At 24.8% G+C, this 24357-nt stretch overlaps 3 protein-coding genes across 3 annotated transcripts; 2 read left to right on the top strand and 1 right to left on the bottom strand.

Moving 5' to 3' along the window:
- Window positions 1–2275: 2275 nt before the first annotated feature.
- Window positions 2276–5837, top strand: LOC105362573 (putative uncharacterized protein DDB_G0282133). Its single transcript, XM_011500032.1, has 3 exons — window positions 2276–2909; window positions 3316–4685; window positions 5584–5837. Exons 2-3 carry the CDS (start codon window positions 3355–3357, stop codon window positions 5705–5707), a joined length of 1455 nt encoding a protein of 484 aa, XP_011498334.1. The 5' UTR covers window positions 2276–2909; window positions 3316–3354; the 3' UTR covers window positions 5708–5837.
- A 411-nt stretch (window positions 5838–6248) lies between these two features.
- On the bottom strand, window positions 6249–13008 carry Rnft2 (ring finger protein, transmembrane 2). Its single transcript, XM_011500031.1, has 6 exons — window positions 12716–13008; window positions 11440–11691; window positions 8780–9134; window positions 8375–8706; window positions 8012–8227; window positions 6249–7200 (listed from the first exon to the last, which is right to left on the bottom strand). The coding sequence occupies exons 2-6, from the start codon at window positions 11680–11682 to the stop codon at window positions 6967–6969; spliced, it is 1380 nt and encodes a 459-aa protein (XP_011498333.1). The 5' UTR covers window positions 11683–11691; window positions 12716–13008; the 3' UTR covers window positions 6249–6966.
- Window positions 13009–19314: 6306 nt separating this feature from the next.
- On the top strand, window positions 19315–22058 carry Mppe (Metallophosphoesterase). Its single transcript, XM_011500030.1, has 7 exons — window positions 19315–19492; window positions 19919–20128; window positions 20384–20546; window positions 20621–20752; window positions 20835–20969; window positions 21049–21280; window positions 21641–22058. Exons 1-7 carry the CDS (start codon window positions 19476–19478, stop codon window positions 21805–21807), a joined length of 1056 nt encoding a protein of 351 aa, XP_011498332.1. The 5' UTR covers window positions 19315–19475; the 3' UTR covers window positions 21808–22058.
- Window positions 22059–24357: the final 2299 nt, after the last annotated feature.

The following is a 24357-nucleotide window of genomic DNA, read 5'->3' as shown; positions in this document are numbered from 1 at the left end:
AAATGTATTGTTAATTTCAGAACTGAATGATTATAATAGAATTATGATAAATACGTGACTAAATATTATGCATAATGTATTATTATTGTAAATTAAAATAAATAAACATTAAAATATTAAATACGTAAAGTACACTAAAGAAATAAATTCTTGAGAATTTAAAATAATTTATGAATATTATTTATAAAAGATGAAATTTATTTAAATTTAAATAATGGATAATTTAATTATTTAGATATTGATAATTAATTTTGCATAAATTTGCATAATATTTTTGTACTTTGCTTACTTATGGATCAATAAATTTATAAAATAAAGCGGTTTGTAATTGAAAATTCAAAATTTGTAAAATTAATTTTGAATTATGCAAAGAAACGTTATTTCATTGATTGAAACAGTTATTTTCTTTTTTTCTTTTTTCTTTAAATATAAAGTTCATAAATAGTCTGTTTCTTAATTTTAATTATCTCTCATGTTGTTGCTGTTTTTATTATTATTATTATTATTATTATTCTCTATATTAATTGTCCAAAATGAACGTTCATTCAACTCCATATTATAAGCTTTAATATTTATTTATTGAATTGTTAAATAATGAAATAGTTGTGAACTCAAATAAATATGTATTAACATTGCTTTAATAATATTATTTGACAAAAAATATAAAATTTAATAATTTAGTTTAGAATAAATATAAATAAACATTTTCAAACATTTCGAACTTCGATATACTACAAATAGAAATTGTTAATAGAAACATATTGTTCTTTCTATTAATATTATATTAAAAACATTAATTTTGAATATAATTATTCATTTTCAATTAATAATCACGATAAATGATTGTGTAACAATATGATGTATGCATGTGTCTAACGAACTTTTTTTAATAAAAATATAATTCATGATGTCAATACTTGAATATATATATATATATATATTTATATGATTTATAATATAAATCGTTAAAAACATAATTTTAATGAAACCATATTTTTTATTTGTCCTGTTACTTTTTAAAATAAATGTTTTTGTTTAATAAGAATAAAAATATATAAAAATGTTTAAGAGAAGTTTAAAATATGACTGTGAAGAAGTAGTTGTTACAATTGAATATTAAAATTAAGCAAGTCTTTATCTTTTGTCAGTGCATAGAATTGTAATTTTAGTATTTTATTATTAATACTCTTTTAAATAAATTCCAAATATATACATAAAAAAGACTTTAATTTATGAATTTAATATTATTTTTTTAATTTTTTTTACAATATTGCCTTTTCAGATACTATCCAAATACTGTTGAATAATAATAAAATGTAATCGAATAAGTATATTATATTTCTATTATAAATTAAAATAATTAATAAATTTAGTGCTTTTCGATAGATTAAAAATTACATGAGCTGTTAAAAATTCGATAACAAGCTAATGTAATAATATAATTCAAAATTTCCCAAGAACCGTATACGGTAAATTAAATAGTCTATAACGTATTATACAAACATTAATAAATCAAAATTTGTACACAAAAATGGTCAATTACAATGTTTATTATTATTATAGTAATACTATTAGTATTATGTAACACTAATTATATAGTAGTACTAATTATTTTAACATTCCTGTTTGAATTTTGAAAGTATAGAATGTAAATAAAATTGTTGAAAAAATAAAATTGAATCTTCTTTATATTATGTAGTTTTATAAAGCATACATTATATATTTTTATTATTTTACAGTCGTTCCGACATTTAATGTACATTCTGTAATTTTATTCTAATATCGATTGTATTGTTTAAAAAGCTCGTGTAATTAATAAAAATATCGCATGTAAATGTAAGTGTGGAAATTAAAGTTATGCAGACAATATTTTATAATATTATCTTGCATGGAAATAATTTAATTTTTCATACGACTGATAAAATACCTTATTTATATTATATAATACGAATGAATAGAAATATATTTATTAATACTATTGGTGCTTAATAATTTCATCGCCATATCATTAATTTGGATTAAAAATTGCCGTTTGTATAATTGTTTTTATAATTTTCTTACACGCACCTCGTAATACTCTATTAAAACAATAATTATACTATGGCATTATGGTATTTATTAATAAGTAAATTATCGCACAGTATTTTTCCATTATTCGAATTATTTTCTTATGATATTAAAAACTTGAATCGCCGCCATACGGCTAACTGCAAGTTTATTGATATAAATATTCGTGTAACGCAAGCTATACGTGTGTGCATATGGATACCTGCGCGTATCAATCTTAACTACACTGCAAATACTGTATGTTACGTATAGTTAATGTGAAAAATAATTTATTTATTGTATATTTTGTTTTTTCTAACGTAACATCTATAAAATTCTGTAAAATTTATTGAATCGAGAGAGGAAAATCTATTGTGACCTATGGTTCGCGTACGGCGTACCGCACACAAGTAAATCGAAATTCCGTCGAAGGATTTCGATATTCGTTTTTCCTAAACGATGCATTAGAAAATCCTAACGAGGTAGTTATAATTATGTAATTAGAGCATTCATTTTCAATATTATATTCCGGATAAATAGCATTGTACGAAAATAAATGCTTACATTATTAGCTTGTCAAATTCCAAATTTCTATGTCTTCCTTGCATTATCTCTGTCTCTTTCATATGCGAGAGGCGCACGAAAAACGTGTACATGTGTGTGTTTCTACTTTGGCCGCGACTCGATATCAATGAACACCTAACATCGCATTAGAATTTACTTACTTATAAAACGTAATATATACTTATTTGAAATTGCGATGAAAAATTAATCAACCGCTCATCTTGCGGAAGAGGAAAAAAATGACAGGTTGCTGCCCTTGGATTTTAAATTGCCAACTTGGGGGTTATGTTATTTTCAAGGTAATTGACATTGTTCCTCCATTGCTGTATCGATAACAAAAGTTATATACTTTACTTTATGGTATAAATTCATAAATATTTAATGAAATCTGTATCAAACAGTAACTTAGTGAAATGACTATTGAAAGACCTATTATAGTTTTAAAATAATTATCAAATAGTTTTTAAGTGCATACAATACTTTCAAAAATTTGTAATATATTTCTTTGAATAATGAAAATGATCACATTAAAGTTCTTACAATAGAGTTAAATTGATTCATAAGAGTACGATTATTAAATTGAAGAACTTATTGGTAGTAAATTTAGAGAAAGTTGATGTAACTTTAAAGGTAAACATTTCATTATATATTATACATTGATGCAACTAATTTTATTACTAAATTGTATATCAATTTTTAATTCAGTTACAGACAGAAGATTTTTTTTAATAAATTGTATCGAACATGAGTGCGAGAGCTGGTCATATTTCCCGAGTTGATGATTCTTCAGAAAGTCGATTACGTAAAAGGAAACAACATTCTCAAGAATCCAACTCCCAGTCAAGTAGAAGTAGAGAGTCCGATGCATCCTTCAAGCGCAGAAATATCTCTGACAAGGATAAAAAACAAAAAAATAGACAACGCAGTAATTCTAGTGGTAGTTCTAACTTCAGTAAGAGTTCCTTTTCTAATATTAGAAAACCTATTAGAACAGGCAAAGGTGGCCCAAATACTGGTTACGAGAGAGATGTGAGGAGAACAAGAAATTTTCAAAATGGTGAAAATACTAATTATCGTAGAAATCGAGTAGATGATAGATCATTTCAACAAAGAAATCAGAGTAGATTCCAACAGAACAGAACCTTTGATAATCAAAGGTTTAATAACAGATTTGAAAACCGAAATGGTAGAAATTTCACGCAACGCAGAGATAATCAATTCAATCAGCGTGGGTTTATAGATAGAAACAGAAACAATCGAAACTGGAACCAAAACAATGGCGATAGGAGATTTCAAAATCAAAGAAATCAAGGAAATAATTGGAACAGGAATAATCAAGGTAATTTTGATCGAAGACAACCGGATAGGTTTATGAATTCAGGTAATAGACCAAGTACTGGCGAACGGTACTGGAAACAAACCCCACTGAACGACAGATATGTACAAAATCGTAGCGAATCAAAAAATATTGATTCAGGAAGAACAAGAGAGGTAAGAAGTACAAGAGAATCTAGGACTTTCGAAAATCGAAATAGAATTGAAAAGACTCCACCAGCCTTATCGCCAGAGCCAAATCCTGTTGAGGAAGAGAGGATCGATGTGTCAGAGATAGAAATACAAAAGCTTATTTCTGAAAAAAAGAAAAAGAAAAAGAAGTCTCGATCATCTTCGTCCTCGTCTACATCTTCTGCTTCATCTTCAACCACAGATACCGATTCCAGTGATTCCAATGATTCTAGTGACGAATCAAGTAGTAGTAGTAGCAGTTCTGATGACGAAAAGAAAAAAAAGAAAAAGAAGAAACTGGCAAAAAAATTAAAAAAGAAGGAGAAAAAGCGTAAGAAGAAGAAGAAGAAAAAACTAAAGAAAAAACTATCTAAGAAAGTAAAGAATTCTGTGGGTGAAGAGAAAAAACTTTCTAACAAAATAGAAAGTGATCAAGATCGATTGCTCAGTGATATTTCACTAGAACAATCAATGAGATCAAAAGCAATGGCTCCAATGTCTAAAAAGGAATGGGAAAAACGACAAAATGTTGTCCGAAGAATTTATGATGAAGAATCAGGAAGACACAGGTTAGTGAATTTTTTTCTTTTACAATGTCATTCTTATGATTTTACATTTTTTCTGTTACAAACATCGAATATCATAACATATATTTTCAAAAACATAATGCTGCAAGTTGTGTGTATGCTAACTTATTCATGTACAAATGTTATATTAATTAAATTATTTTTATAACCCGACTAAAATGCTTATCAGTTTCCTATATTTTCAGCTCATTTCACATTGTAACGAATTTTTTATTGAAATAATTTTTATTATCACATGTGAAGTGAGTAATGATATAAGAGTAAGGGATGAAGTAAGCTGCAAAAACAAAGCATCAATTGCGAAATATTTCGTATGGAATATTTTCTCGAAACCAACGTATATTTTAGGCAAATAAAAGTTTCGACACGCATACACGCAACGTGGGCACACACGCGAATACGTATTTTCATGTTAATTTACATAGTATAATAACTATTCGTCTATTGTTATCATTGATCGACAATTCATAAAAGCTTTTTACTTTACCGATTGTTTTATTGTTTATTATTATTTTTTATTACTTATGTCGTATAAGATAATAACATAAATGCATACGCATACTCATACTCATACTCATACTCATACTCATACTCATGTTCATACGCATGCGTTAGTCGTTTCTTATTCCGATAGATTTTTGAATAGTCAACATTATATATATAATTCTAAGAATTTTTCTAATGATTTAAAATGTTTGTTATTCAATTTCTAAATGATTGAATTTGAAAATAAACTTAATGGATAGAAAACTACGAGACCCTATGCAATTTATTGTTACAAGTATAAATGTAATGCTTTTTTGTAATTATCATCATTTGGTAAAACGAATTTTTATTTTTTTTTTTTTTTTTTTTTTTTTTTTTTTTATTTTTGTTATAGACTAATTAAAGGTGATGGTGAAGTTATAGAAGAAATTGTGAGTCGAGATCGTCACAAGCAAATTAATAACCAAGCAACTAGAAGTGATGGAGAATACTTTCAGTCACAATTAAGGAAAAAGTGAAGATACCAATCTTATAATCCCAAGGGCCATCTAAAACTATTTTTCTTAAATTGCACAGTTATTGTCATATATTAAGACAATTAAGTCTTCGATTCTTGTCTGAATAGAGTAAAGTAATATTACTGTATAAGCATGGATTTATTTTGAAAACATACCCTACATAATGAAAATTTAGTATCATTAGCTTTACTGAGAGGTATCAATTACAGTCTAATTTACATTGAGTTTACACAATCTAAATACAAAATAATTTGGGTTTTAAAACAACAATTAATTTAATTTTAACTTTATGGGCCCTGAATAATGAAAACAATAATTAAAATTTTAATTTAAATAAAGTATTATTCATCTCATCTATTCAGTTAAAATGTATGTTTCACCAGTATATAACTTCAGGACATAATAGGGTAAAACAATCAATTTTAATGATATTAACAACAAATTTTCATGATGTTGTTTTATTGACTATGTACAAATATTATACAATTTCATTACATGTTTCTTTTATAATAAATTCTTCAGTTTGAAAATAGTTTACAAAATTTTCTAACTTACTGGCTGAATGAAAGTAAAAACTTTCTTAATGTTAACATTCTAACTGAAATCAGAATTAAAAATTCAAAATTTTTTAAAAATATTTTATAACATCGACATCATACTAAAATTAAAAAATATATATTACAATAATAAACTAATATAATTTACACAATTTTGTACAAATCACACAATAGCTTTTTTGTAATAACTTTCATTAAAATTAAACAATCATCCAATAAATTTTGTAGATAGATTATGTTATATTATCACGATTTGAATTTTAATTTAAGATTTACATTTCTCTGTTCATTAATCTTTATGTACTAGTATTATGCAAATACAACATGTGTTATATTTATAAAAACTTGACTAAAGGAAGATCATTATTATAACAGTAAAAAATAAAATATAAAATAGTAAAAATTTGATGCTGAAGCTCTAGTCTTTTCCACTAATGCTCACTTACAATATTATAATTGTATTTTAAATGTTAATTTTAAACTTCAGAATATGCTAAATTCAATGTTACTAGCACTATCAATAATAATATTTAACAATTGAACGTAATTTGTTTTTTATGCTTATTATATTATATATATTACTTTTAAGACTAAAATTTTGTGCCGAATTATCTCTTTCATACTTTGAATTTCAAAATAAAAATGTTTGGTTTATAATTTTGAGTTTTGATGTTCTGATTAAAAGAAAAGCGTCTGCTAAATCTAAAACAATCGAACGAAATAAGTTGTATGGCCATCCCTATAAATGGGATCGTCGGTTATGAACGCACGACATAAGGGGCAGGACCTCTCACGATCCAACCAAGTTGTAACACAATTTTCACAGAAGATATGTTTGCAGTGAAGACTCACGGGTTTGGAGTATTCTTCATGACAGATGGCACATATACCACCCGAAGCAATGATTTGCTCTTTTGAAGGAGATATACCTATGCTCTGAAATATATTACGATGAGGTGTAGTTTAATATTAATTATAGAATTTTTTATTATAATAATTATATAGAAATAATATGTGCGGTTATGCTATATTTTTAGTGTATAATTAATGTTAATTTATATTTCAAATATTACTAAGCTTACATTGCATACATTAATATTACAACACTAATAAATATTTTGTTTAAAAAAAAAAAAATATAAATATATATATATATACACAATAGTGAATAAGTAATATTTTACTGGTTAGCGTATTTTAATAATACACGAGTATACAAATATGATGAAAAATTTTGAATAGTCAGTTAGTTATTTTATACTTTAAGCAGGTTTGGCTATTAACAAATTTTAAATTATATAATTAATCAATAAAAAATAAATTCATATTATCTATCCCAATTGATTAAAAAAATTAATAGAAATACCAAATTTTATATACTGTATTTTTTTCTAAATAAAATATTACAAGACAATTATTAAAACGTGAAAATCTAATAATGAAATTATGTTCTTAGAAATATTTCTTTATTAATTAAAAGTTTATCCTCTTTTTCTTTTATAATTAGAGATAAATTTATCATATCGACATTTTTGTAAAAACGTATCAATAGTAATTTTTGAATTGTAAATTTACTTAATCGATTAAATATAAATCACAATAATATAAGATTTTATCATTAGGACAAAAATGCTACTTGAATTATAAAATTCTTAAATCTATAATTTTTATTTTTTGTTAAGTTTCATTCATTATTTTAATAACTTTTAATTAAAAAGATTCAAAATTAATTAAGAAAATTACATACCACATTTTGTAATACTTTCCAAACAGTTTCAAAAAAGAATTGTATGTGTGAAATAATATCACCTCCTTTTTGAATTGCATAAATTGTAGAAAGTACAATGACAAGATTTTTATCAGGGCCATCATATATTAGATATAGATACTGTAACCAAGGTTTCAGAGGTGCACCACAACAAAAAAGTTGCGATACAGCTTCTAACATTAAATAATACTTTCCCTGTAATAATATTAACATATTAAGAACAATGATTACAGTAGCAATGTATTATTTAAATTTAACATTTTTAAATATGTAAATATAAATCAAATTTTATATAAATATAAGTTAATTAATAATAATACTTGTACAATATTCTTGACTTACTCTTTTTTGAAAGGCAACTATCTTAACTGGTAAGGTCGTTAATAGAACCTTTACACTGACAGTAATAAGTTTTAAAACATAATCGGTCACTGCTACAGTCCATAAAAGCTGTAAAATTGTCACCGGTGGTGTATATGCGAAGAATATTGGCTCTTTAAAAAGAAAATTAATAAAAATAAAACAACCGATTATATAACAAAAGATTCCCAGGAGTGCTGGGCGACTACGATTTTGCTGCTTTAATATCTCTCTTTTTAAATCATTATTTGCTTGAACAAATGTTACAACTAACAATACGAAATTAAGAATTTCGGCTCCATTGTCATAAACAACTGTAATAAAAAAGTATATTTTATTATGTGTCCATTTTTTTATTTTTAACAAGAATAAATATAATTTACTAACATTTTGTAAATAATATTAGTAGAAATGCAAAATAATTTTCAAAACGTTTATAAACCAATCGCGCCTCGGCACTTATAGTAACAGCGTGGGTAGGATTTAATTCTGAATTATTAGTATTACTGTTATTCTGATTTCCTGAATTCGATGACTCTCGTATATTATTAACAATATTATCCGTAAATGTATGATGCTGATGATTATCGTTTGATGCTTGAACAGTTTCGATGGCCAAATTTAATGGTTGATTATCAATATTAATAACAATGCTATCTGAATGTTCATTTGTTGTAGTTCGTAGTTGAATTTGTCTCTGATGATTTGGAGTAAACCATTCTCGTAAAGATAAAGCTGGTTGCTAATAATGGTAAATATAAATTAATAAATATCGTTTAAATATTTTTGAAAATAGTCTTTAATGATTCTATATGAAATGCTTTAAAAAATATATAATAAAACAATATGGTCACTTTATAATATTTAAAATATATTTACAATATATTTGGAATGCTTAGAGCAATGAAATAACAGTATATACTGCTATTTAATTTATCTTATTATTAATTTTATTTTAATATCTTATGCATTTTTTTATTTATTATATATTTATTAGTATATATTTCTAAATAATATTTAATATGAAGTATTAATTTTCGAGCACGTCATTAAATTTTTGTGATAAATTATTTAGCTGATTAATTACAAGCCACAATATAAGTATTGTTTGATCATAATTTTTTATTCTAATGGTACTAAATTGTGTTAGATTTTTTAAATAACTCTGTCTGATTCAATTGTATTTTATGCCATTGATAAAAATTCTGTTCTTTTAATCATATATTATTGTAACAATTCGACTTGAAATTTATTAATTTACATAAAATAATAAATAATTTAGATAAAAGTGAATCTGGTGGTATACAAAAACAAATAGCTATGCGAATCAATATCTATTGTACGTATCAACGAGAATAATAATGGAATTGCTTGGATAATATACTTATTATTGCATCTTAAAATATTAATAATTTATAAATAGCATCCATTTTATTTATTAATTTATTTTTATGTAATCGAATGATTTCATTTAAAGATATATTAGTTTATAATGAATAATTTTATAAATTGCATTTTTAAAAATTACATTTGCATTTGAAATTTGAAAAATGGAATATTGAAAGCATATTTCATTATTATTTAAAATTCAGTCAAATATGTAAAGAATATTTTCAGCTATGAAAATCGTAGAATTCTTAAAATTATGAGAATTTGGTGTATTTATTAAATAATACAATTTCTTACAAACATATGAGTATTCTTTGTGTACTATAAATATTCATTTTAAAATCAATCACAAAGTATTAATAATTTCATTAAAGATTTTTTACGTTTAATAAAGTATTGTGATGAAATATTTTTACAAATTGTAAATATTATAAGCTAATGAATTTAAATATGCAAAAATATACTAATTTCATTCATTTTTTGCTTGATTCATTTAAAATACATGAAAATAAAATAATACTAAGTAAGTTAAAACGCAATATTTCTCATAAATTATACTAATGTTTGGCAACATTTTTTAATTAATTATTTTCTTCGTGCTTTAACTGAGTATTTCTTGGTCATCAAAAAAAAAAAAAAAGAAATATACCTTTTAATTATTATTTGCTTCTCAAGAATTGTTATCATATCATGATTCTGTTGAACACCTATTCCCAACTGAAGATCATCATTTAATCGGCCTCTTCAAACTCAACGCAAAAGCAAAATTAATTAGCTCGTAAATTTGCTAATTCCAATCGTTATTATATTTCTTTCTATAATAAATGCATCATTGTTATTTACAATGAAAATAATAGAGTTCCATCTCATTTGTATGAAATTGTCCATTTTATTAATACTTTCTATCGATATATTAATTATAAAACAATATTATTTATAAATTGAGAAATTTGCGATTACAATTTATTTTATCTTAGAGGTCAGTGAATTTGTTTATCTTGTATAAAATATTTAATAATATGCTTTAAATATTTTTTATTAAGAGAATAAATCTAAAGTCTCTTATTTTTTTCGTCACTTATTAAAATATTATGATTATCTTAAAATAATATTTTAATTAAATAGATTTAGTTTTTAATCAATTTATTTGATTCTTGTATACCTGATGATTCGTATTTAAGTGTATTATTATTCATAATGTGTACAAACAATCTTAGATATCTATTTAGTTCTATTATTATTCAAGTTCTTCATAAAATATTGTTAAAGCATTATTATAATTACAGATGTTTTAATGCTAAAATTATATCATTCTAACAAAATAGTTTTACTCTTAATTTTAATCTATTGACAAGTTGTTTAATTAAAAAAATCAATCATGCATTATTCTTTTATCATATCTTTAGTAATGATTTTATTGTTAATTTAGAAATTTGTCATTATATGTTTTTGTTTTCATGTTTCATTTAATGTCCTTCTTACATAAAAAATTATTTTGAATGTATTAAAATATTAACAATTAAATTTTAAATATTTTTGATATACTTTAAAGATTTTTAAAGTATTTAATTAAATTCATATTTCTATCAAATACTATATAAATAATATTAATTTACAATGATAAAAATAATATATACATTTTCCTATAATATACTCACTGATCTAGATAAATTTGTAAATGGATTGATTTCTTCTATCATTGAGGAAATATTGCTTGCTATAAATCTTCTGGAACGTTCCATAGAATTAAAATTGAAACCCAATGGTACTGCGATATTCGAGCGGTGAGGTGTATGTGGGTGTGTTACATGGGTCCCATTAGATTGAGTATTTTGATTAACATTAATTCTTGAATCCAATTCCAATTCAGTTCCATTCATATTTATAGTAGTTTCTGCCATTTTAATTTTCTAAAAATAATAAATAGGGAATTAAGCAATTCAAATTAAGTATTAATTAATTGTATAAATCAATACTAATAACATTTTTAAAATGTTCAAGTTATCATCGTAAAATCTTAATTACTTAACAATTCATAATAATTATACAATTTATGAAACATTGATCTAATTACTATTTATATCATAAATTATATATAATATAAAATTCAAATGAAAGATATCAAAATTTCTTTTTTCCTTTCGATAAAAATAAACATAAAATTTATTTAGTTTTTCTAATATTTTCTAATAAAAATTAAATTTTATGGTATATTTTTATCGACCTTTACTTTATACACTTTCATAGATCATCTCTATTGTTGTTCAATAAATAGATAATTCGAAAGCTAATATTAATGCATTTATTAAATTCAAATGTTAATAACAATTAATTTTATTTTAATATAATTATTAAAATTGTATTAATATAATTGTAAATTTTATGTTGTAATTTAAAATTTGACATTAGTTAGTTTAAAAAATTTTTATATAAATATTATATTTTCGTTAAGTTTCGAGTAATTGTAAAAACTATATTAATTTTTATTATTTTACCATTTGCATTAAAATCAAGGAATTATAAAGAAATAAAAAAAATTTCATAAGTAATGATTTTTATGAAATTTTTAATTTACTTGCTACTGTTCTCTCTTTTTGCTATATTAAAGCTTTTAAAAAACATAAAATCATTTTAATTTTATAGTTAATTATATAAATAGTATACGCAATTTACATACCAATTTATTAATGTCAAATTCAAATTAATTACGTGCATATAAAAAATATATATATTTAACATACATATATATATATATATATATATATATATATATCTGTATGCACATATAGTGTGTGTGCGTGCGTGCGTGCGCGCGTATGCGTGACAATATTCCCAAAAATAATAATAACAATATAGTTTACGCAATAAAAAATACATATTGCATAGGACGTTGATAAACAACAGTTAGAAAAAGTGTCAACATAAAATTCTCACTTGTTAAAAAGCCTATTTACGGCAATATTGAAATCTTTCCTGGTCATTTATTTTTTTCTCGAATTAATTTATTTTTCAAACATTAAAGTAATGACAATGGTACATCTAGCACATAAACAAAAACATCTTCATTTCTTCAATCTCTCGTCACTCACATACGTAAACTATATTATCGCTTACTCCTCAAAATGTTAATAAATTAACGACTTGTCGAGGATACTGATAACAACACAATCAAGAGCCATTCGACTTCACGAGGACTGAGTATCGAAGCAGCTGAATCCGGAGTATTTTACGTCGGTATCAGTTGCTAAGGAACTCACCGAGATGCGCCACCGTCGGGATTCAATTTAATATCACTTTTGATTCTTTTTTAATAGATAAATAGCAAAATCATAATTAGATATTGTTCAAAAAATTAATTCCACTAATCCGACTCGTCAGCCAAACGTGCAAAATTAACTTAGAAAAAACCACTAGATGTTGTATGGGAAAATGCGTGGGCAAGTGAAGGGTTATTGCACTAATTCAATAATTAACACATTTAATTTTTACTGCTGTTTATTCCATTTATTTCAATTTATTTTCAAGTTTAGATGATTAATTGTAATGAGATTACAGATAACCTTTATATTTCTTAATAATCTTGTGGCGTTGTGATATACCTTTATTGGAGAACTAAAGGATGATTAATTTCATATTCTCTGGATGCAACTGGTGAGATTATGATTTACTGTGAAAAGAAATAGGTTATAATCTATTGAATATTATCACTTTGGAGGTTATGATCGTTTGTAGTGCTCTGACCGAACACTACAATCTTGGTTGTGTTTCAACTCAACACGTCTTGCAGTTGCCTCTGAATAATGGGCCGTGTAAGTGTCTAAAATAGTGTTTATGCGAAGCTCTGTGCGCCACCAGTGTGACGTCAATAGCTGGTCTTGCCCCCTTAGAGCATGCATGAGAAGCTTCTGTAGTCGGGACTGCCGGCCGGCTGTCCGTTTTCAGAGTAAGTCGTGAGGTAAAGAATCAACACTAACAGTCAGGACTTACTTGCAGTTGTAGTGTGATGCTCCCAGTTCTTACTCACAGACTTGATGAGAACTTCCCTTCCAATAATTACAGCTCTTAACTTCTTTCTTATCTCCTTGCTGAGATGACAAGAATCTCAGTACATATTCTAACAGAGTTTGATGAGATCAACTATAACTGTATATTGAAACACAGTCGCAGAAAGACATTTATAAGACTCGGCTGAACGACTTTGTCTCCGGTCCTTCACCAGAGAATGAGTCGTCACTTTTCTTGTTCAATAAGAATAAAGAAGAAGAATAAGCGGTGGTACGTTACATTGTCCTGCTTACATAGTTCACTGACCCACTTCCATTTGGGACCCCTTCTTTCCGGCATCCAATTAGAGGTTGACCTTGGGCAGCACGATGGATTATTCAAGCCTTCATTTCCACTTCCTTCCGGGCTCAGTCCCGAATATGGTAATCGGAAAAGTGTCGGAAAGTGGGGAGCCTTTATTATTCGTCGCCTCTCCCTGGTCGCCTTTCCCTTCTCTGGGACTTGGCTAGATGAAGGGTCCTTTAGGGCGTGCTCGATTCTCCAATGCGATCGACAAGATGCTACGTAGTTAAGAACAATGCAAGGATTGTCTTAAAAAACCGAGTGCGTACGTACGCCTATTGCTTGTTGTTGCACGTGCAGGGTTTTGCTTTAGCAGTGAAATTTAGGAAATGTTTGTACTCGATAGTTTTCTTATATCTGATACTCTTTCAGAATCTAGGTCTTCTTGGCAGTAAAAAACATAATAGTTTTACTGCACTGGGAAAGCATGAGCACGTTTTTAGATAAGCAAGAATAAGTAAGCTAACTATTCACTCGAGTTTTCCAGATGCGTTGACCGTCTCGAGTGTCCAACGACCGTGGGAAGTCGTGGCAAGAAACTTTTCTCGCAATCTCGAACAGAGTTCAATGGCGTAAAGTCATCTTTTCTTCGTTTTTAAAAAATATTTTACGAGATTGTAAGAAGTCACAAGTTGTGACTCGAACAATTTACTGATTATGTTGTCACGTTTGGTTCGTCAGGCATCTTATTTGAGAAAGAGGGAATTATCGCAACAGCATGAATATTTAATGTTACAATAAATAATATCGAAGTAAAGAAGACGACGACACATAAACGAAATCATTTCGTCAAATAAATAACATTATTGTAATATTATTAAACATTAATCGATTTTTTTCAAACGGAGTACAAAAACATATTGCAACCTCTGATAATGTGAAGAGTCGATACACGATGATTAATGAGAATAAGTATAACTTGACAATGTGTTAAATTTACATCTTTATAAACCAACTTTTTTCTTAGTATAATAAAGAATAATTTCATAATAATAAAAAATTAAGTTTAATAACGTATTATAAAAAAAAAAAAAAAAAAAAAAAAAAATAAAAAAAAAATCAATATACACACATACACATACGCGCGCCGCGCTTTCGTTTATATTTGCATACAAAGTGCGTGCGCGAATATATGTATATATAAAATCAACATATTTATTATCAATATATTTATTAAATAAAAATGTAATAATCTATGTATGAGTATGTGCGTAGGAAATGCATATATATATACATGTCCGTGGCAAAAAGTTCACGGGTAAATTAAATGAAGGTAATGAAAATCTAGTTATATTAAAATACGCGAGTAATCATGGCTTATTATTAATATTGTTGATAGTCTATGATAGATAAACTTAAAAGACATAAAAATGCTAATCTATTAATTTTACATTATTTGCGAGATTAAAGAGTGTATTAGTGCATATTACATTTCAATATTATCTCTTGTGAGCTTGAGTATGTCAGAACGGAGCACAATGGATGTAAATAAAAATTTTTTTTTAGATTAGTTAATGAGGTGTTTGTTGTAATCGGATTACGAGTCAAAATAAGAAGCGGAAAAATACACTCGACGCATTGACAGTTTATTACGTAAGAAAAGTGTAAAAAAAATGGATGCATACAATAATTCTGCGAAAAAAAGATGTATTTCTTTAATATTAAAATTAAGCGCTTAGATATGCAATAAAATTATATGTTTGAATCAATAGAGAATTTGATATTTATTATGTTTCGATATTTTTAATGCAAATAAAATGAGGGAAATTACTTTTTTTTTTTTATATTCTAATTAAAATATATACAATTTCAATTTGAACGATGATCTCAAATCTGTTGGCTAAAAATTATTACTATTACAAGGTCAAATATGCTCTGAAAAATGTATATCTACTTTACTTAATTTAAAGGGAATAGATTAGGATACGTAAAGATTAAGTTTATTCATAAAGATAAAATCACCTGCGTATTTTATGAATGATAGTTAGAAAATTAAATATATGTCTAGTCAGGATGAAAAACTAATATTTATTATTGGATAAGTTAATAAAATAAACAAAAATCTAGGGTCTTTCATAGAATGTGAAATTAAAAATTATTTTATATCATAAAGTACGTTTATGAACTATATATTTCAAAAAACGTGTATAAACTTTTTCTCTCTCGTGTCTCAATGAGGAATAAACTTGAAAGTTTCTGCGTTTCAAAAGAGTTTAATCGAAAGTCAATGAGAATTTATGTTGATATGCAATATCAAAATATCGCCATTTAAACACGAAAATGAATAAATATTTAAAACAGAAATTTAACTACTCAGATATATCAGCAATAAGGCATCTATCAAACAGAAATTGTTTATATTATTTGTAAAAGATACCACTGAAATGTCTACTATGATGATTAGATGAATATTAAATCAAGTTTCCTCACGAATCTATATATATATATATATATATATATATATATATATATATATACCGTATACATACTGTTTATATAAGAAACTAATCAAGCATAAAATTTTACAATGTAAGAGCTATATTAAAATTCAACTAATTAAGATAAAATACGGAATAATGAGTTGCAGGTATTATACAGTTAATTTTTATCAATAATAACGTACATGGCGATATTGCTAAATGCTTAACAATTTCCAAATATTAAAATGAATATTTATATTTTATTCTGCGATGGAAATTTATCAAAGTGTGTGAAAGCTGCATATTTACGCATCAATACCAAAGCGATCAAATTCACATTTTATTACACTAAGTAATATATATATACAAAAGATTTTAATGGAGATTCGAGAAGGAGACGTTTGGATTATTAATTGTGCTTCTTAATACACAATTAAGAAAAAATTGTAAGTAGTTAGCCAAATCGTAAGATTTATTAAATTGATATTGTAATATTAAAGTAGACGTATAAAGTATAAATATAATCAAAAATAATGCAAATATTACGATTTAAAATACTATTTTTGAAGTTTGTTTATATAGAGAGAGTTAAAAATTATATTACACTTACTTTTTGTTAATATAAGAAAAAATTATTTCTACGATTTTATATATTATTAAATAATATAGATTTTTAATACGTGATCGCTAAATTCAATAATAGTGTAAAATATATATATTTTGCCTTCTGCCTTTTGAAATAAAAATATTGCAAAAAATAAGATGTACTCAAGTATAATATACCAAGTCTACTACTATGGTACTCAAAAGTTACAATGGCATAAATACACATTAAAAATTTAATTTAATTTAATTTTACGTAATAACAGATTTCAATTTCACAATAAATTTAATTGATTTAAATTCATATTTGTTAATATGAACAATAATTAAATATTTGTTTTTATAAATATTTCTTTACTAATCACTGTTAATAAATTATTAATTTTACACATGTATAATAATGAATTTAGGCTAAAGTATTACGCCATTGAATCGTTGAAATTTATTAAACTAGAAAATTCGTGTTTTATTTTATAAAATATTTCGTAATAAATGTTTACAAAAATTATTCTATTTATTCAATATTTTAAACGAATGAATGCATTTACCATTATGGTGAAAATTTACATTATGCGTAGATTTATTTATTAGACGGATGATCATTGCATGTATATAGTTTTAATTATTAGTAATAATAATAATAATAATAATAATAATAATAATAATGCCAATACAAATTCACATTGCCTAAACTTTCTTTGTGCTAAGCTTTAATCGTGAAAGCGCTTTCGAGTAATATTTTTGTATAAATAATTTGTATTTGTATCTAAAGTATTAATTAAAATTGTTAATTTTTTTTTACTAGTTGACTTATTACACACACACACACACACACATATATATATATATATATATATATATATATATATATATATGTGTGTGTGTGTGTGTGTGTGTGTGTGTGTGTAATGATAGCAACGGTAGTTTTATAGTTGCGAAACGCGGTGTATTATTTGCAAAGATTTTAATAAAGTTATAAAGAACTATCGAATAAACCAAACCTTTCATTTATCTGCCAATATTATTTTTTATTATCTTAAATGGAAATGTCATGCGCTAACGTTCTTAATGTAGTTCCAACAAAATACTTTTAATCACATACATTGTTTGGAGATGCACATGTATTTTATAATATATCATCGAATAATTATTTATTCTTCAATTTTTTTTCTACAGCTCGAAAATTATATACTCGTTCGTTGCTTCCAATTGTTATGAGTCACAACTCCAACTGATCCGAGACGAGACTTAGCACATCACACATGAAAGTTTGTGAGTAACGATAAAATTATTATAATTAATTATTATACATTATTTTTGTATCATTGCCTGAATATGAAACTGGAAAGAAGAAATTTTGCATAACTGTATTGATATAAATATTGTGTTTATTTATTGTAATCTCTATATATAATTATAAAATATTATATGCACGACACATGACATATGTACAAATATAATTATGCCTTTAATCAAACTTATATGTTAAAATTGTAATCATTATAATTTTATTTAACAACAGATTTAATTAAATATGCATTATTTTATTCTTTTATTGTAGGAATTTGTATATTGGATTTTAATATCATGAATTTAATATATACATTACTGGTGTTAAAAATCGAATTTATTAGAATATTCAAATTAATATTTCATATGTAATATAAATTTGGAAAAATGCAGTAATAACATGAAAATAAAAATTAAAACCGCAATTGGGAAAGAAAAAAAAAGAAGTATTTAAGATTGTATCAAATAATTGAAATTATTAAATTATTTGAGAAAATTTTTTTTAATTATTTCAATTATTGTTTTAAAATATTTTCGCGAAATATTTCGATTTTCAAACGTCAAAATTCAATGAATTAAGCTGGAGTGAATAAGAGCACTTGAAAAACAAATCGATTTCTTTTAAAAATGGCTGAACTTATTTGAAAGAGCTTACCAAGTTAATGTACTTATTTAAACAAATCTACTCCTGCCATAATGTATGTATATATATATATATATATATATATATATATATATATATATATATAAGATAGTTGTTAATATTTTAACTCTCAACGGTTGATATTAATTTTCAGAAAATTTTAACTACAAAGGACTCGATTAGGAGTATCGTAGAAAATGAAAAAATCACTGGTCAGCTGCTTACTTACAGTGCGTCCGCACACCCCCAAATTATATATAATTCTAATGTAAAACGTATAATTCGAAGAATGAGGTGGAATTACAAAGGAAACAAAATACTTATAGGATTATGCAAAAGTTTACACATTTTAGCGTGAAATTAACGTGTTGGTGGATAAGGAGCCAGAAAAATGATACGACGAAATAGGTAAGAACTTGGCCGCATCTCTTCTTTCATGGCTTACGCAATTAACCTTAATTATGGGGTCTTATAAATATACGCTGACTCAAAAGTACAAGCTTATATAGGTCTTGGAGCGGGCAAAACGTTAAGCTTGTATTACATAGTATTTTTAACGCATTATTCTATTGAAATAATGATCTTTTAGTTTTGAGAATTTGAAAAATCATACCTATTTATGATAGATTTTATTTACAATAGATTTATAAATTACATTCAATTCTTACTTAAATTCATTTACTTACTCTAAAGAGAATGCAATACCAGTTGCAATACAATTGCCATTGTAGTAATAAATTTATATGAAAAAAGAATCTCAGTTATTTAATAAATTAAGAGTTATATTGATAAAAATCAATTTCTGGTACTTTTGTTATTAATGAATTTTTACAGAACAAGGCACAAGGTTTACTTTCTTAGTGTGATATTAGGAATTATTCTGTTCTACAATGAATTTCTTGTCTACGAAATTCAGGTATATAAATGGTCTCTACGTAAATGCACGGATTGCGTTGTGGTGTTACTTATAGCCGACCCACAGATTCTTGGATATCAAAATGAAAACTATAAAGGTTCGGCATGGGCCATTTGGGATAGCGATAGGTATGAATATTTACAGCTGATTTTATTTAATATAAAACCAATTGAATTATATCTTTATACGTGTAATAGTAGTAAATGAAGAATATTACTTTAATGTGAAACAAGAAAATTGTATAATAAATTTGATTAATATTAAGGATAATTTTCAATGTTTTAGAATATAGAAATGGTAAATTACAATATCCATAATATGTGATAGATTTTTATTATTATTTTTCTTATGATTTATCTATTCTGAATGTATTTTAATTTTAGATACTTAAAAAATACTTTTTCAAGAGCAATAAGACATACTAAACCGAATGTAATTGTATTTCTCGGTGATTTGATGGATGAAGGGCATATCGCTTCTACAGAAGATTTTGAAAAATATAAAAGAAGATTAGCCAATATTTTTGATACCTCTGACGATATTATGGTAAGAATATAAACTCAATACATCACGATATGACCATAATCATTTGTAATAAGCCTTCAAAAATTTCATTTTAGAAAATTTATTTACCTGGGGATAACGACATTGGAGGAGAAGAAGATATGGTCTCTTCTCATATTCATAACAGATTTAATTTTGCATACACTCAACCGGATACTTTAGTTTACAGTACAGCAACATTTTTTAAGGTCGACGAGAAATATTAAAATAGTCAAATTAGAGAATATAATTTGGACATTCTTCTTAATTTTATATTTATCGTTTGAATAGGTGAATAGACTGACACAATTAATTCCAAGTGCTCCAAAGGATGCATTTTTAAATGATTATGCTGAAAGAAATATTACGAATGTTGTACTTAGTCACATGCCCTTGCTATTTATGCCAGGAACCTTTGTGCAAAATGTACGTAAAGTTTTTTTTTTCTTACTAAATTTAATTAATCAAATATCTTTTGCAAATACTGGATAAATTAACATTTTAGGTTCTTAAAGAATTATCCCCGCAAATTATTTTTACTGCACACGAACATAAAGCAATGCATATAAGTTTAGATACAGCAACGGATCAGCTAAGTAAAATATGGATTCTCCCTCCTCAAGAAACCGCGCTCTATCAATTGAGACTCGATATGGGTGATATACATGAATTACAAGTACCGACGTGCTCTTACAGAATGGGAATGGCTAACGTAGGCTTTGGATTAGCATATATTGGTAAAGTATACTATAAATCATTTTTAGCGTAACTTAAATTAATTAACAGATTCTACAAGATATTCGGTAGGACTTTCAAAGCATTATTTTAAAAGCTATTTAATAGAAAGTTTCAATAAACAAACTCTTATTCTCTTGAGGTATATTATAATTATTAAATATTATTTTATAATCAGTTTATATCAGTTATAATTGTTTTGTTAAAAATACAGGGTTAAATAAAGAAAGGGGCATTTTGTCCTTAAAGCCTTTTAATTAATAATAAGTTTGTAATAAACAGCCACATAAGATGAAAAAAAAAAAACACTATTATAAATAATACAATTGGACATGATAGTTAAGTAATCGTTTATTTGACAGATACTCAAGAGAAAACGCTGGATTTTACAGTATTGTGGTTACCAGACAGATTCTATCAACTTTGGCTATATTTATTTTCGTTAGGCTTAGTAATAATCTTTTCAGTCTTCTTTATTTGTGGAATTTGTAAGAATAATCACATAGCTTATAGCCGTGTGCCTATATAATAATCGCATAGCTTATAGCCATGTGCCTATACTAATATTTATTAAATATGAGAATTTGGACTTTATTCTAAGTTTCAAATAAAATCGAAAATGCAATCTATCAATATTGTACATAAAACGATGAAAGAATCTCATAATTTTAAGCAAACGAATGTACTTGCAATATAAACGGTTACTTATGTAAATGTAGGATATTTTGGAATGCTTAATTTAATATATTTTACAATTGTTCAGTACTTTTTAATTAAACAGTTTACTTATAATTAATTCTTTGAATAAAAATGTTACTTAATTTTTATAGATTTATGAGAAATGTACTAGTGGTAAAATTCTATAATTTATTTTTTTTTATAAAACAAAATTTTGTATAGTAAAATAAAATATTTAACTATTGTAGAGGGCGATTATTTCTTTATAATTAATAATGGTTATTTTTTAATAATTTATATAAAAAGGAAAAAATTTATATTAATTTATTTATTATATAATTTGATCAATGTAATTTGGTCAAATAGTTATTTGCATTATCATCTTTATGATTTTAAGAAAAACGAATTTTAATTTAAAATTTATAAATTTATAATTCTAACATAATCAAATTGAAACATTAAATTATTATAATTATAATATTATAATACAATAAACATATAAATATAAAATCTTTTTGTTATATTTTATAATGGCAAGTACATAATGTAACTTAACTAATAAATATTTTTGTATTGTATTTTAGATAATTATCTCATTATCTACTACGAATTTTTTAGTTTTTAACAACAAATAACTATAAAATAAGTTCATTCTATATTATTGTTGACATTTAAAGTTTTGTGTATATAAATAAATTAACTTTTTATAATATAACACTCGTTGGATTCTTTACTTATAAAGTACTGATAAATACAAAATATGTATCGTTAAAATTCAATTGAGGCAAATTAAAAAAATTATATATTAATTTGTTTTTAATAGCTATACTAATTATGTCAAAATATATAACTATTAATATATTTATTTTAACGAACTTCCTACTTTATAATTTTGTGAAAAAAACTACTTTACAAAATATATATATTATTATATTATAAAATAAAATTGATAAAACATCAGAATTATTAGAATTTAAAAAAAAATCTTATTTTGTATATATCTAGTAGAAAAACGACAGAAATATCTGATAATATTTAACAAATGATTAATAAACATTTAGATTAATATAAACATTTTAAAAGTGAATTATGATGATGATAAACTAGTGCTATTTTCAGAAACTTATATTAAAAAATTTAATATAGTAATTATTACAATATAACTGTCTTTTCTATTATATACTTATTACACCGAAGCAGCTCAAATGTGAAATAAATTACATAAAATATTTTTTTTACAAATATGATTTTGTAAAAAAGTTTCATATTTTAGCAACAGAATTCTTTTTCAAATAAGCATTAAAATAATAGGCAAATACAATCGAGACATTATTAAGAATATATATATATTTAAATTTTTATATTATTTTAAGTTTATTTTTAGACAATTTATATGCGATACATTATTATATAACTTAGCTAAACAGTGGATACATTATGTGAAAATACGATTTCCAAATGTACTGAATTATATAAAATAATAATTATATAAAAATTAAATGTTTTCTAATTCTAGAAAAGTAATTGAAATTAAAAAAAAATTTTATTTTCCTAAATAAATGTAAAGAACTTAGAATGCTAAAATGAACATAGATATATTACAAAATTTTATTTCTTGACCTAAGAATTTAGAGATTAAACGAGTTTTGTAATTGTTCATTAATCAATGTTGAATTGCAAAAAATGTAAAACATATGAAACTATAATAAATATTTCCGAAAATTGTGGAACATTTGACATTAACATTAAAAAGTAAATAATTGTCGAAAAAGGAAAGCGTAAATACAGTTTAAGCTATTAAAAAACACTGAAGTTTTAGTTATTAATAATAAAATAATTTTGGTAAAATATTTAAATTTAAGTTATTAAACTATCGTAATTAGGATGAAAATTAGATATAAAAGACATCGGAACTTTCGCTGTGCCCCCTTACATTCTTTAAAGTTTATAAATTTCTTTTAATAACAAATTCCATTCTTGTCATTACATTCCAACTATACGTAAGATTTTATTAATTATATATTTGTATTGAATATTCGCATTTAAATATCTTGTTATGAAAAAAATATATTAATATATATATATAAATAATATCAAATTTAATAAACGGTCGTTAAAATTGATACTAGTTGTTTGGAATTGTAAGTTCATAATGTTTTTTATTGAAATTTACCATGTATGCAAGCAATGGTGTTTGTAAGCCTCATTTTATATTTCGGTGTGCGGTCATTGCACACGTTAAAATATCCTCGATGACATAATTTTAAGGCGTTTGGTAAAATCTTCAATAAAATCCAATGCGTGCAAATAAGACAATAATGTTGTAAAAAAATTACACTCAAAACGATTGATTTTTCAAATAACATTACAACACGTAGAACAACAAGATATATTATGAATT

Source organism: Ceratosolen solmsi, unplaced genomic scaffold, assembly GCF_000503995.2.
Source record: "Ceratosolen solmsi marchali unplaced genomic scaffold, CerSol_1.0 scaffold41, whole genome shotgun sequence".
Classification (NCBI taxonomy): domain Eukaryota; kingdom Metazoa; phylum Arthropoda; class Insecta; order Hymenoptera; family Agaonidae; genus Ceratosolen; species Ceratosolen solmsi.
The sequence above is the reverse complement of the archived record's forward strand: the minus strand, read 5'-3'. Positions and strand labels throughout refer to the sequence as shown.